Source organism: Fundulus heteroclitus, chromosome 18 (genome assembly GCF_011125445.2).
Source record: "Fundulus heteroclitus isolate FHET01 chromosome 18, MU-UCD_Fhet_4.1, whole genome shotgun sequence".
Lineage (NCBI taxonomy): Eukaryota > Metazoa > Chordata > Actinopteri > Cyprinodontiformes > Fundulidae > Fundulus > Fundulus heteroclitus.
The window spans coordinates 19,716,374-19,730,508 of record NC_046378.1 but is presented as its reverse complement, the minus strand read 5'-3'; the positions used below and the strand labels follow the sequence as shown (position 1 = coordinate 19,730,508).

The 14,135-nt window shown below is 39.8% G+C and overlaps 1 protein-coding gene across 8 annotated transcripts in view; it reads left to right on the top strand.

Annotated features, from left to right (window-relative positions):
- The window catches only part of arhgef12a (Rho guanine nucleotide exchange factor (GEF) 12a), a 71,793-nt gene that overhangs the window by 39,410 nt on the left and 18,248 nt on the right, over nucleotides 1-14,135 (top strand). For 5 of the 8 annotated variants that reach the window (XM_036149470.1, XM_036149472.1, XM_036149467.1 and 2 more), the window contains 15 exons: nucleotides 3,058-3,156; nucleotides 5,714-5,763; nucleotides 5,959-6,016; nucleotides 6,123-6,304; nucleotides 6,542-6,619; nucleotides 7,761-7,880; nucleotides 8,264-8,377; nucleotides 9,166-9,303; nucleotides 10,747-10,836; nucleotides 10,956-11,066; nucleotides 11,150-11,248; nucleotides 11,452-11,494; nucleotides 11,622-11,727; nucleotides 11,945-12,067; nucleotides 13,652-13,684. In XM_036149470.1, coding sequence (XP_036005363.1) covers nucleotides 3,058-3,156; nucleotides 5,714-5,763; nucleotides 5,959-6,016; nucleotides 6,123-6,304; nucleotides 6,542-6,619; nucleotides 7,761-7,880; nucleotides 8,264-8,377; nucleotides 9,166-9,303; nucleotides 10,747-10,836; nucleotides 10,956-11,066; nucleotides 11,150-11,248; nucleotides 11,452-11,494; nucleotides 11,622-11,727; nucleotides 11,945-12,067; nucleotides 13,652-13,684 — 1,444 coding nt within the window. The remainder of the gene's footprint in view (nucleotides 1-3,057; nucleotides 3,157-5,713; nucleotides 5,764-5,958; nucleotides 6,017-6,122; nucleotides 6,305-6,541; nucleotides 6,620-7,760; nucleotides 7,881-8,263; nucleotides 8,378-9,165; nucleotides 9,304-10,746; nucleotides 10,837-10,955; nucleotides 11,067-11,149; nucleotides 11,249-11,451; nucleotides 11,495-11,621; nucleotides 11,728-11,944; nucleotides 12,068-13,651; nucleotides 13,685-14,135) is intronic. The other 3 variants (XM_036149473.1, XM_036149474.1, XM_036149471.1) reach the window with 1 other exon arrangement.

Here is a 14,135-nt window from a genome sequence, read left to right as displayed (position 1 = left end):
TAGGTAAGCTATAACTGCCTCCCAGTTCAGATAACCCAACGAATTAAGGCACTAATATCAACTTTTATGCTTGTATTAAGAGCAGAAGGTGGAATATTGTACAAAGTAAATAGTGAAAGAGTAATACAGTTCTCTATTTATGCTTAGGTAAAAAAAAACAGTATTGCTGTAATAATCAGTATGTTATATTAGCTGCAATAAGAATAAGTTCAGTTGTTTTTTTTTTTTAATAGGCATATTTTGGATAAGTATAGCATTTTTTTGTTGACATGGCAAAGAGATTCTGATATTGGCTCATGCCCAGTATAAAATTTGGTTTGATGGCTCATTTCCTGAATCTATGGTCATCATGGAGCACCATCATCCACATGGGGTCCGAGTGCCGCTGCAACTCTTCTCGGCTGGCCTCGCATGCCTCTCACATCAGCTGGGAGTCTGTTTCAGCACAGTAATGGCCCACGTAGTCAGTTCATTTGAGATTTCTTATCAAATGACTCATCGTAAGAAGCCTGACGTCACACACGGTCCATTGACTGAACACACCGTTTGAGCTGCTGTCAGATAGACCAGTTTGCAAATGACGGTGTTGAAGTTGCTTTTCTAGAAAACTGTTTGTCAAGATAATACATTCCTGTCATTATTAGGAACGCATGGGTGTGTTTTGTCTGTTTTTTTTTTTTTCCCCCCACCGGTGCTTGTTCCTGTCATGAATTAAAACTTAAGGATGAATTGCGATAAATCAAAATTTAAACGTTTAAATGCTCTGTTTTACCCGTAAGGAAATGTGCCTGAACTTTGTTAGCCGTGTTTTTATTGATTTTGGTTCCTTCCCTTTGGCATTGTGATGCTGATAGAGCTTGGGCTGCTTTAAAGGTCAGTTTATCCCCTTGAGGACGTTTCCATGTGTTTCAGCAAAGGGTGCCGATTACACACGAGTTAAACTTCTGAATAATGCATGAGTTCAGATGGTTCAACCTGAGCAGTAATTATAGGACCACTCCCAAATCATCTCTCAGACCACCCGGAGATGTTTAAAATTTCAGCTAAAGACAGAAAATCAAATCTAGAGGCAGATTCACACCAGCGCCGTATAACCCAAATAGCTTTATCTGCTTTCCTGACACCCCTGCCCTATCACCCTTACCCTTCCCCCTGCTCCTTTAGCTCTACTTAACCCTCTTTTCCACCAACCAACCACCCCCCATACTGTCCCAAATGGCTCCCTGGCTTCTCTCCTTGTATTAGCTGCTGTCCCCTCCAATTTCCACATCCCTATCTAACCCTAAATGATTAACATTTTTATTGTTGCTGCACTGACCATTAAAATCTTGAACACACTGGAAAAAATAAGTTGTCATGCTCAAAATCTGCTTCTTACAAGATATATAAAATGTACAAAGAAACCAGAGAATATCTTGTAACAAGGAAAAACAGTTTCATTTTGTATTTTTCATTATTGTAAAGAGTGTTTTTATTAGCTTTCCTGTCAGTCTGGTTCTGTCGCCCACACGCGATATAAGCTCTGATCCCTTTCCACCATGATCATGAAACAAAGCAAGAAAAAACAAAACAAAATGCTAATGTTCCTTTTATTTATCTCTCTGATATCTGGATACAGTTCCTTGCAAAATTACTAAAACACTTTGACCGTTCTCACAGTCTGTCTTGTAACAGTCACAGACCTCAATATATGTTATGGGGATATTTTTGTGATAAACCAACACAAATTAGTGGATAACTGTGAAGAGGAAAACATATAAGAACAGGTGTTCTGTGAGGACCTCAGAGGTCTGCTAGTGAAGATTAGTGAACAAACACAATCATAAAGACCCAGGAACGCACTAGACAACTCCGGTATAAAGCTGTGTTTGTGTTTTTAAAGCAGGGTCAGGCTGTAAAACAATGTCCCAAGCAACTGCAAACCTACCAAGACATGGCCGCCCACATAAATTGTCAGATACGCTTGCATTTTGTTACAAAGATACGTAGGTGACGCTAAACAAGTGGAAGAAGGTACTCTGGTCAGACGAGGCTAAAATTCAGCTGAACGGCATTTGTACCTGAAAACTATATGACCACCATGAAAAAAGGTGGCATTATGCTTCATGGACGCCTTTTCACAGCAGTAAAGACTTGAGACCAAAGCAAATGTTTAGATTTCAGAAGGACCGTGACGTTAAACATGCGTCAAACGTTACAAGGATCTATATCGAAACCATATTCACGTTCTACAATGGCCAAGTCAAAGTGGTTGTGCTAGCTAAACGGTGTCGCTTTTCTCAGAATCTCAAAACAAATATAAATGCATTTCCTTCCGTTTATTCCACAATTACACTACTTTGTGTTGGTCGATCACAAAACGTCATTGTAGCTTTTGGTCGCTACGTGACAAAAACGTGAAAACGCTCACGGGGGAACAAAGACTCTAAATGCATTCTTTGAAAAAAGTTATATTTCTTAATTTAGGATTAATAAGGTAATGGACAGCATCTAGCCAGGCCACCTCTACTTATAAAGCACTTTAAAAACAGCAGGCACCGACCAAAGTGCTGCACAAAATAGATAAAAACATCTAGCCTTATGTTACCAAAATACATAGTGTTAATTGTGATCGAACACCTTTTTACTTATTAAGCGATCTTATCTTGATTCTTAACTCCTGAATGCTAGACGTACGTGTTGAACAGCAGTTGTTTGAGAGCGTTGCTCACATCTAACTACCAGCTTTGCAGCTTATTTCTCTCGGCCACACTCGCTGCACAGCTTTCCTTTTGAGGCTGATTTTAGTGTGACTAATAGGTTAGGAGGAACAAACACAAAGTCTGGTATTTTTTTTTCTTTTTTTTATTTGCATGTATAGGGATGTGAAACTCAACCAACATCAACTTTGCTATTTGAGAACCTCAACTTCAATAATTTAACCTTAAACCATGAAAACAAGTATGAGCCTTAGATTGTATTTCTCTGTCACAATGTTTGTTTTTTTTTGTTTCTAACTTCAAAGTACCGTCTTTTATCGACTTCCTGGTTCTTCCTGTCCCATGTCTCACTTTACAGGTCTTGTCCAGCGATGTGTGATCATCCAGAAAGATGAAAATGGCTTTGGGCTCACTGTCAGCGGTGACAACCCTGTGTTTGTGCAGCTGGTCAAAGAAGGTAAAGTTGAGTGTTACTCTTCAAAGGAAGAAAAACCAGATGTTACAGTAACAATGTCTGGCCTAAGCCTTCACAGAAGGGCTATAGGCTCCTTTTTTTAATGCCAAAACATCCCAAGTTCACAAAATGTCATGGGAACTCGTGTTTAAAAGTGATACTTGGGGTGAATTATATGAATCTTTAACGCTTACGGTCTGCAGGCTCAGTTGGGAGTATAGCGTTTTTCTTTACTGCACAGAAGCATTAGTGTTTCTGCAGCTTCTACTTTCCTTTTAACACGAGGCTTCTGGACTTTGTGCCTGTAGAGGGTGATGTAGTCCTGTTGCCGATCTCTAAAAACGGCACACAGCTGAGCTTGTGTGGTTGTGGACAGAAAAAGGAGAGGAAGGAACTCTTTTTTTTGTTAAGCACTGTCATCAATGCTTGTCTGTTTAATTTCCTTTTTGGCTTAACCATACGCGCTCCCGTTTCTAAGGCAACACAGAAAGCACTCTTCCTAGTCTTGTGTTTAGAGATATAAACGTACGTTGTCTTGCAAAAGTGTTCACCCCTTTGACAATTTTTACGTTTGTTGCCTCACAGCTTGTAGTTAAAATGGAGCGGATGGAGAGTTTGCACCATTTCATTTACAGAACATACCTACAACTGAAGATGTAGGTTTCTTTGTTGTGAAGCAAACAACAAATATGACAGAATAACAGAAAACTTCAGTGTGCATAGCGGTTCACTAAACACTGCAAAGAGGGAGCTAAAAGTAAGTGAAATTTTCTTGAAGTCATTGTAATTTTCCTTGATTAGAGCAGGTAAATAAGACTATTTGCCAACGGAATAAGATTTTTGCACTTAAAATAGGAACAATTCATCTCCATCGTCTTATTTCAAGTGCAGTATATCTAATTATCTTATTTTAGAGATGAATTGTTCCTATTTTAAGTGCAAAAATCTTATTCCATTGGCAAATAATCTTAAAGAGGAAAATTACACTAATTTCAAGACATTTTTTACTTATTTTAGTTCCCTTTTTGCAGTGAAGTCAGTACTCTGGAGAACCACCTTTTGTGGTAGTCACAGCTGCTGGTCTCTGATTAAGGCCCCTTTTTGCCCGGTCTCTGAGTTCTGCTGGACGGCCCTCTGGGCAGGTTTGTTGTGGTACCATGTGCTTTCCATTTAAAGATGATGGCTGTAATGGTCCTCCAGGGGAACATCAAAGATTTTTACTTTTTTTTAAATAATCCCACTGTGATTTGACAGCAAACTTTTAGTTTTCTGGCAGAAGTCTCCAGATTATCTAAAATGTGCCATGCACTCTAACACGGTTCCCAAGGCCTTTAGAAAAGAAAGAGGCCCTGTGCATCACGGAGCCACCACAGTACCCGACAGTGGGACATACGTTGCTCTGTCACATATCCACCAGCTATTTATCGCAAAACCCAACCGAGTTGTTTGTCGCTGATAATGAGTCTTAGTTTGACAATGTTTACATTTGTGATGAAATGATAGAAAATGATTTTTCCTGTTTTGCCTCCCAGACTGCCGGTTGGCATGTAGATGGTATCTAATGGACACTCGGTTATCACAAGATGCCACTCTGATGCAATTCTCTGACATTAGATTTAGATTTTTATCTCCCTAACAGCCATCCTTACGCTGGTGTTTAGCCTAGTGGCCGTTCGATAAGAGAAATTGACGTTTTTGTCACCAAACCAGAAAGGCTAATAACATTTATAGAAGCGTAGCTTAAAACAATCTGGGTTATATTACAAAAGACGTATCAGTGAAGCCTATAAATGTGGCACTACTACTCTAGTAGTACTTGTGAGTTTTTGCTCATAATGAATGTACTGAAATTTAAAGCAGGATTCTTTCAAATGTTCTACCGCAATAAATTATACATGTATTTTTTTCTTTTTTTACATCTTTACCCGATCATCATTAGTTTGTAAAGACAACAATGATGATCAAAATTAAAACAGGTTTCTCTCTGGCCCTCCTCGTGTATCCTATCAAGTGTGAGCTAAAGTTAAGATTATCAACATCCAGTAAGCAAGTATTCTGGAAATATAATAATTCAATTCAATTCAATTTTATTTATATAGCGCAATAACACATGATAGCTGTTTTTAATGGTTGCATGTTTATCCCCAGCCTTTTTAGGACCTTAGCAGCAGATTGTGGCCACTGCCAAGCCTTGCTGGTTTTTGTCCATTTGGATTTGCACACTACCTTCGCTTTGCGCTCCTGAGTGTAGAGTCAGACGTGGCTCCCATAATAACCTGTCTCGTGCCTAAATCCCTTTGTTTGGGGTGGAGCTGTAAAACAGGTCCTACTTGTAATATAACTACTGTTATGGTCCTCCAAAAATAGGCCCTTTGCCGCATCTGGTCTATCGAGGTAATTTGGAGTATTCATTTCGTAGCAATATCAACAATTCTACCCTGAAGATGCGTTTGTTTCCCCCTCCTTCAAAACCCGTGTTTTTTCCTCTGTTGTTTCTGTTTCTGTTGTGCCTCTTGGGTTGGATAAATGCTTTTTTTTTTTTGTCCTTTGTGTTTGCCAGATGGGGCTGCTATGCGGGCAGGTGTTCAGACGGGAGACAGGATCATCAAGGTAGTTTAAGGAAATAGACCATAAAGACAAGTTTTCCCATGTCTTGGTTCGGTAAAGCGGCTCTATGCTGCCACCTGCTGGACATTGGGTGGGATCTGCCGTTTACAGTTTCAGGGAATATTGTTTAGGTTTGGCTTTGCATGTTATTTTTCATGCCATTTTAATTCTCATCGTTGTGCCACTGTTGTCTTCCAGGTTAACGGGACCCTTGTTACACATTCTAACCACACCGAAGTAGTGAAACTTATCAAATGTTAGTTCCTTTGGACACATTTGACCAAAAACTTCTTTATTTTTTTTTTTAAACAGCCACACAACTGATGATGAGCTTGTGTAATTCTTCTGGCTTCTCATTTTAGCGGGCTCCTATGTGGCCCTCACGGTTTTGGGACGGCCTCCGGGTCTCGCCCAGATCCCTCTGCCTGAAGCAGAACCGGACATCTTGGGTGTTAGCATATCCTCTCCAAACTCTCCAGCAGCAGAGCGCCCCTATAGTCCCCTGGACCGCCTCTCCCCCTCATTACCTCCATGGGTAGGAAAGGTACTTTTTGTTTCTTCTTATAATCGTCTCACCTCTGTCTTTTAACAATCTGCAGATTCTATATCTGTATCCCATCTTTTAATATAAAAGATCTGCATGGATAAATCTTTAATGAGATAAAGAATGTAATGTTTGTCATCTGCTTCTAAGTTTTCCCTTTAGTGATCTAAAGTAGAGGTTGCCCTGAGAAAGCAGATTTTAAGAGCTGATTAATTCCTACTTTTTTTCAACCCTCAGGAAGAAAACAGCAGTGCCTGCAACCAGAAGACTGATGTCTTGCAAAAGAAGCTCTCTAAAGAACAGCAGGATCTGCAGGTTAGCATAACAATGGCTATTATCCACCGTCTTTCACTTTAACGCTGTAGGCTTCCTTGGTTGGGAGCTACTTTACCTGACGTTTTGCAGAGTTTCTGTATAAAGCCTTTGTGACAAATGTTGCAATTTCACTGTTTCTGAAAATGAAAGCTTCACATTTAATGTCTCTGTATTGAGTAATGTGTGTCGGAGGCAGTTACTGATGATTGAACAGCCCATGTTGTAAGCAGAAATAAATCTAAACGTTTACCTTTAATACTCTAGTCTGTAATGCCTTGCAAATGTATTCATTCGCTTGAGCTTTTTTTTAAATTTAGTCAAATTACAACCAGAATCTCCATAGCTTTCTGTTCATCATCAAAAAAAATGGAAAAGGTATTGCAGATGAACATTTTTTTCCACTTAAAAAGCACTATATACAGAGGGCAACTAACTTTGCACACAACCATGAACAATTCCTCCCTGTGGTGATACAGGTGGGGGTAGCATCTTGCTCTGGGGTTGCATTTCTTTAACAGTGAAGGAGAAGCTGGTCAGAGATGAGCAGCAGTCTTGGGAAAAAAAGTATTAGATGCTTTAAGAGCCTAAAGACAGAATTGGAGGTCCCCTTGCAAGCTAGCAACCTTAAACATTCAGTATTGCCAGAGCAACGATGAAATGATTCGGATCAAAGCATTTCCATGTGCCGGGACGGTCCAGTCAAAGTCCAGACTTAAATCCAGAGTTAAACTGTAATGGTCACAGACACCATCCATTTAGTCTGGTTGAGCTTGAGCTGTTTTGCTAAGAATGTGCAAAAGTTCAGTCTCTAGTTGTGCAAAGGTGTTAGACACATATGTAGAAGACTGAAAAAGAATCGGAAAGCGTGCCACGTGGTTCATGTTGTTATTTGCAAAGAAAGTGTGAAATGCCATTTATTCCTGTCCTTCCTTTTCACAGTTGTCTGCTACTCCTGTATAACATAATTAGATAACATAAACTACGTTGATCTTTGTGGTTGTAATGTGACAAAACCTGACAAAGTTGCATAAAGACTTTTTTTTTTTTTTTTGCAAAGATCCCAGATGTGTGGGCTTGCCTATTTGTGTACAAGAATCTCAAACCTGTCCCTTGTTTTGATTCCTCCCGTCACGCTGTCTAGGCAATGAAAGAGGAGTACGCCAGGAACCCCTCCTCCAAACTACTGAAAGACATCCAGGAAGCTAAGAAACACATTCCTCAGCTGCAGGATCAGCTCTTCAAGGCCACTGGAACAACACAGGTACCAACTTTCAAATTTAGCCCGGAAAACAGGAAATCCACTGACACAGATGTACCAGGACACATCCCTAACGATGTTTGCATCATTTTTGCAGCACATTTTGGGGGAATCACTCCAGACAAACATTAATCCTAATCTTATCAAAGGATTAGGCTTCCTCTGTGGGAAGCCAGTCTTTTGTGTCTGCATGGCAGAGTGTTTTACATCTCTCTGGTGTTATATAAAGGGCTTCTGCTTGTCAGTTAGATTTCATGAAATTAGATTCTGGAAATGTAAGAAATCAACTGCGTGACTCATTAATTTGCACACATCGATATATACAGTTATGCACTCTGGCCAGCTTTAACTGTTCAAACTTTAACCAACCCTGCATGGATCTGCAGGAGGCTGTTTCATGCGGCGATACGGACGACGGTAGCATATATGAATCGGATCGCACACATACCCCTAAAGCAGACTTCGGCACAGATCTGGTGCAGTTGGAGCGTCACGATTACGTAAGTACTGGCTGCTCTTCATCATCTTCTCAAAGTCAGAGCATGTAATTTACACGCACTGACTTTAGTCTCATAAGTTAGTTTGACTGAAATTAAAATCTATAATTTGACTAGAGTTTTTCAGTGTTTTATGAGTCTCTTAGGTGGAAATGCAGATTACACAAAGTCAAACAAACCCCCGCAAATGTTCTTTCTTTCATTCATTATAATACGGTGAACTATAAGTATTTTCACTCATGAATTTGTACCAACGTGTGCCTATATAGAGTAAAAAGTAACTACTTATCCTTTCTGTGATTTTCACGAGCGCTGCCATCTTGACATGCAAATAACACGCTGTGGCTCAAATCACGCGAGAATATTCAAAGGCGATAGATCTAAACATGCCAGAACGCCATGCATAGGGTTCCAAAAATAAAGCAGATGTATGCAAAAGTAAGTCCTTTTTCAAAAGTCCCATCCCAACCCGTCGAAAGATACGAGTGTGCGAGACCAAGCAGCAGCCTGGCTGGCCGACTGACTGAAAGCTGGAAGTATGATGGGAACGTGTGTTTACGCTCTCCTTGGTGCAGTTCGTACGTCACTTCCAAACTCCTGGTTCAGTTTGAGGATTACTTATAGTCTGTCGTAAATGTTTTGAGGTTAGTCAGGAGGTTTTTGTGTAGCGTGTGTCAATTATGAATGAACCAATGTGTTGTACTAAGAAAGCGGCCCAGTTTTACGTGAAAATGGTTGCATACTTTTGTCTGACTTTAGCAATGCCTCATCCATCTCCCATATATTTCTAGATGTCACGCAAGTTTGGACCAGCGTCTCCAGAAAGCCCGTATCCAAAAGAGTTGTGTCCCAGCCCAAAGAGCACCCCCCGAAACAGCTTCAACTCCTTCCACTCCCCAGAGGCGGAGGCAGAGGATACCACCGACCTGGTATTTAAACTCTTTTTCACTTACTAGTCCAAAGGCTTTTTGTCTAATCTTTCACCATGTTAAGCATTTATATGCTGGAATTGAGAAAATACCAGCATATAAAGTTTGAGTAAATTATTATTGTTGGTCATCAGTTTACGTACTCCCATTAACAGCATTAACTATATTAATTTGAGGTACTTAAAGCCATAGTTGGTAATCCTGTTCAGAAACACTTTTTGTTATACTGGGTAAAATCGTCCTCCCATTCTGAAAGTAGCCAATACATTATGTAATCGCAAAAAAGGAGATTGGATCTCTGTGGTAGCAGCAGGCCTTTAAAAACGCTGACCAATCCTTGCCGTTCGGTCTGAATGTCGGGAACAAATCAAAACTCGCTTTGAAAAAGACAAAGCAAAAATAATATTAGCCTTATATAATTGCCCCGACTGCAACCTTATTAAAAATGTATTGCCTCTGATTAAATGCTGGGTTTTTGCCAGTGAAGTCACCAATTTTGCACTGACCAGTTTAACATCCTTTGAGAATCATTGCAGGACTTTTATACCGGCTCTAAAATGTGTGTGGACCCCTCTGCGTGATGATGTCCATTTTATCCAAATATGTTTGTGGTTAGGGGTGGGCCTTTATCTATTTGTTTCATCATGTCACCAAATAATTCTTATCGTGATAAGAATTTGAGTTTATCTTGACAACGATAAACTCCAACTAGTGGTGTCTGAAAACCCCCAAAACAGCCAGATTGTCAGGATTGTTTTTGTTTGGATTTTTCTCGCTATTTTTGTCACTGTTGATTTCTTGGGCATCAAAAATCTAATTAAATGCAGTTACTTTGTGCAGTTTGATGATAAAAAAAATCTCACTTCTTTTTGTAACTAGTGTCCTGATGAAATGTTTGTCAAATTCTGTTTTAATATGTTATATGTTACTCTATTAAATGTTTTTCAAGGATAGTATTCATGTCTATTGGGCTAATTGACATGCAGTCACAGCTACAAAGTTATATAAGAAGCTGCAAATAGTCTTTTATCATCACTTTTTATCGTGACAATAATACTCCAATATGGCGTGACAAAATTTTAAGTCCACGGATCTGCTGCTGTTATGTCCAATTGGCCAAATAATACATCAAAATATAAAATACAAGTTCATTAACCTTAAGAAATATCCCCCAATAATTATTGCACTCCAAACAGTCCTCTGCGATACGAATATTGCACACGCTTATTGCCATGACGATGCATTTGCAGTATGTTGTGCAGCACATACTAGAACCTGAATGTGTGGATTAGAGAAAATCCTCAATAAATTTTTGTTTGTTATAAAATAATTTTGTCCTTAAAAGGGACATGTTGAAACCAATCTTTAAGAGACCCAAATGGAGGAGATTCGTGTCCATAAGGATTCTGATTAATGTGCATTATCTTCTTTCTGTCTTTACAGGACTCTCTGTCACCCACCTCTTTCAGCAGTCCCTTATCTTCTCGCATCATCGGAGCTGAAGACGAGGATTTTGGTCGAGACCAAGAGCAGGTGGGATTTTTACAGCCTGATGTGTGACACGAGCGTCATGTATATTTTCTCTACTCCTTACGCATCCGGAATGTGCCTTTTTGTAAGGAGGATTAAAGAAAGACGTGCATGTGTTTCAGACAAACGGCCAGTGTGACTGCTTTAACAGTATTGAGCAGCTCAAGTCTCGCCCTGCCCACCTCGCAGCCTTCCTGCATCATGTCATCTCTCTGTTCGAACCCGCTCCTGTGGTAAGACCCTCCTAAGCACAAGCATCTGTCTGTTTTTATGCAACCTGACATTCTCTAAACGCATCCTAACGTTCTGCTCTCAGCTGTGCTACCTCTACGCTGACCTCTACAAGCAGACCAACTCCAAAGAGACCAGACGGGTTTTCATGGACCTTCACGCTTTTTTCATGGACCGGGGAGCAGTGAGTGGAACCAGCATGGCACACGTTTAACGTTTAATGTGGACCAAAATTATTCTAGTATATTTGTAATTATACATCTAATACTCAGATCATAATCGTTAGCAAAACCCCTGCCTTTACGTACCAAGCTACTACGGCATTGATATCTTAAACAAAGATGGCGTCATTGCAGCCAATTGATTTTAAAACCTCTTCTGTTGCAGAATTTAAAGGTTCCTGTTCCTGAATCTGTTTCCTCTGATCTTGGTATGTATGTCACATTGCTTACTATAAACATAGATGAAATTTCTTCTCCTTTGTTTGACCATTTATGTTCGAGTGTGTTAACCTTTTCTTTAGTGTACTTAGTGTATTTTTTGTTTTTGTTTTGAAGACCGGCGGCGGACGGAGCTGATCCCAGAGGAAATAAACAGGCAACATGTTCAAACACTGCAGGATTCCCTGCTAGCTGACGTTGAGAAAAACCTTGAGGATTTTAGGTAAACATGACCTCTCTGACATTTGTCAATCTTTTAGGATTGAAGTGTGAATACTTGATGTCTTTGGTCCAATAGTTTGTATTATATATATAAGAACATCGTCCCTCTGTCCCAGATTCTGTGTACTTTATTCCGGTATTGATGTGTGACTACAGCTGAAAACAGCGATCCATAGATAAAAAAAATAAATAAATACATAAATGTTTTGATTTTTCAGGCAGAAGCGCAGCATGGGCCTCACGGTGGCTGAAGCTGAGCTGGCCAGACTGGATCAAGAGAGGGTTCTTGAGCGGGAGCGTTCATATGCTGAAAACATCATCTCCAAAATAGATGACATCCTGTGAGTCACTCATGTAGATGTGTTCACGCATACACAGGAAGTTCCGGTCTGACGTTTACATGCAATCATCATGACCTATAAAATAAGGGCTTTTAATTACTCATTTTAGACGTTACTGTTTCTGATTCAAAGGATCGAAAAACTGAATGATTTGGGATTATACAGATGGATTTTCTCTAATCCGCACAGAGTTATACATACAGGCACAAACACTTATATGTAGACCCTCCACTAATACTTGGTTAAATGTAGCCATCATCACGCTTCTGGCAGTGTTCTGGCTGAATGTTTGACAATTGTTCCCGGTACACCTGGTTGGTTCCCTGGTACAGACTGAATAAGTCCATGTATTTTGAAAAGGATTGATGTCGGGGCTTTTGGAGGGCCTTTCCAGAAGCTTCCTGTTAGCAGTGTGATCTTTACTTGTGTCCAAGTCTCTATCTGTTGATTTGAGTTGAAGGATGTGGAGGTAGTCCTCCTTCATTGTTTTCTCCACTTTGTGCACCGATACTTCCAGCGAGGAGGCAGACCCCTAAGCATGATGCCACCACCACCAAGCTTGACTGTTGGTGCAGAGTTTTTCCGTTGAAAACCCTCGTCAACATAGATTGTACATTTGTAAAATAGTTTTAAGGAGTTATCCTCTTATGTGGAGTTGTTTAGAGATGACTGCAACAGATTTTAGCACCTCAAGACCAAAACACTCTGGATGCGATTTAGCATCTGATCTGACAGAAAATGGGGTCGTATGAACATCCGTTGCTATTGGAATGTTTTGAAGGGAACGGTCCCCCTTAGATTGCTTATGATTCCCGACGACTGCGTCTCTGACTGTCTGACCATAATAGCCCAGGGGTCTGTTGTTGTTGGAGTTCAGGTTGATGGGGAAGTCGTGAGTCAGACAGGAAGTGAGACACGGTGGCAAAGTAAAACGCATCCGCTTTGGGGAATATTTAATTTTTTTTTTCCCAATTCTTCCACAGTTTACTTACCCATGGTAGGAGCATGAAAGTCCAGAAAAAAAGCAAAAAGTGAAACCGCATTCTTCTTTTAGCGTGTCCGGGTAGCAACTGTTGCTTTGTGATTACTGCCACACCGGCTCGTGTTTATGCTGTTGGGATTTCCAACCAGTTCCCCTTAAAGTAATCACTGCCTGACTTTTCTGTTTGTCCATCCCATCATTTCATCCGTACGTTGGTATTTGTCAGTGCAGCTGTCCATCCGTCCATATATCCGTCCAGTTTATCCTACTTTCTTGCTTCTCCATCTCAGTTTTTACAAATGTCCTATTTAAAGTCTCACCTTGTAGAAATGTATCACAAATTTACCTGGCCTCGACACCACTTTGTGTGCACGCAATTGTTGTTTAAAAATATTACTGAAGCCGTTTGTTGTCTGATCAGTTCATCCTAGGAAATTAGTTAACCAAAGCATTAAAAGCCAGTAATTGATATGAGAATGATGCAGATGAATGTACGTATATTTGAATTCATTGAGATTATTGAGCAAACATACTGTATAACGATGATGTATTTTCCAGCTATTTTTGTTCAATCAATCATATTTAATCTTTTTGGCTTGCAGTTTAAATACTCAGACCACAGAGGAAGACAAATGGTAAGACATATCACACTATCAGTTCTGCTTATATTCATTTGTTAACAAGCTTGCTGATTTTTTTTTTTTTTAGAGAGATTTATTGTTACTTCTTTGAATGAATGGATCTCAAAATTAAAAATTCTTGTAGCCCAATTACATCTGTCATTAAACATTTTCATTTCATAAAATTGGGTATTAAAAGCAGACTTTGCTTAAATGATCTGTGTCAAAAGTAGTAATTCATTAACCTCAGGCCTTACGACTTTGATGTTTCTCCCAAGGAGACTTAACAACTCTGACAGATTCCTTTGTGTCAATAAAGCTCCAATCTGCATCTCCCGCAGTTTACAAATAAGGCACCCGGGCAGACTCTTAAAGAGAACATGTAATTTATGCAGCATGTTTATATTAAATAATTCAAAAGTGTGACTGATTGAAACACTCTTGTTTGATATGCCATATGGTGTCA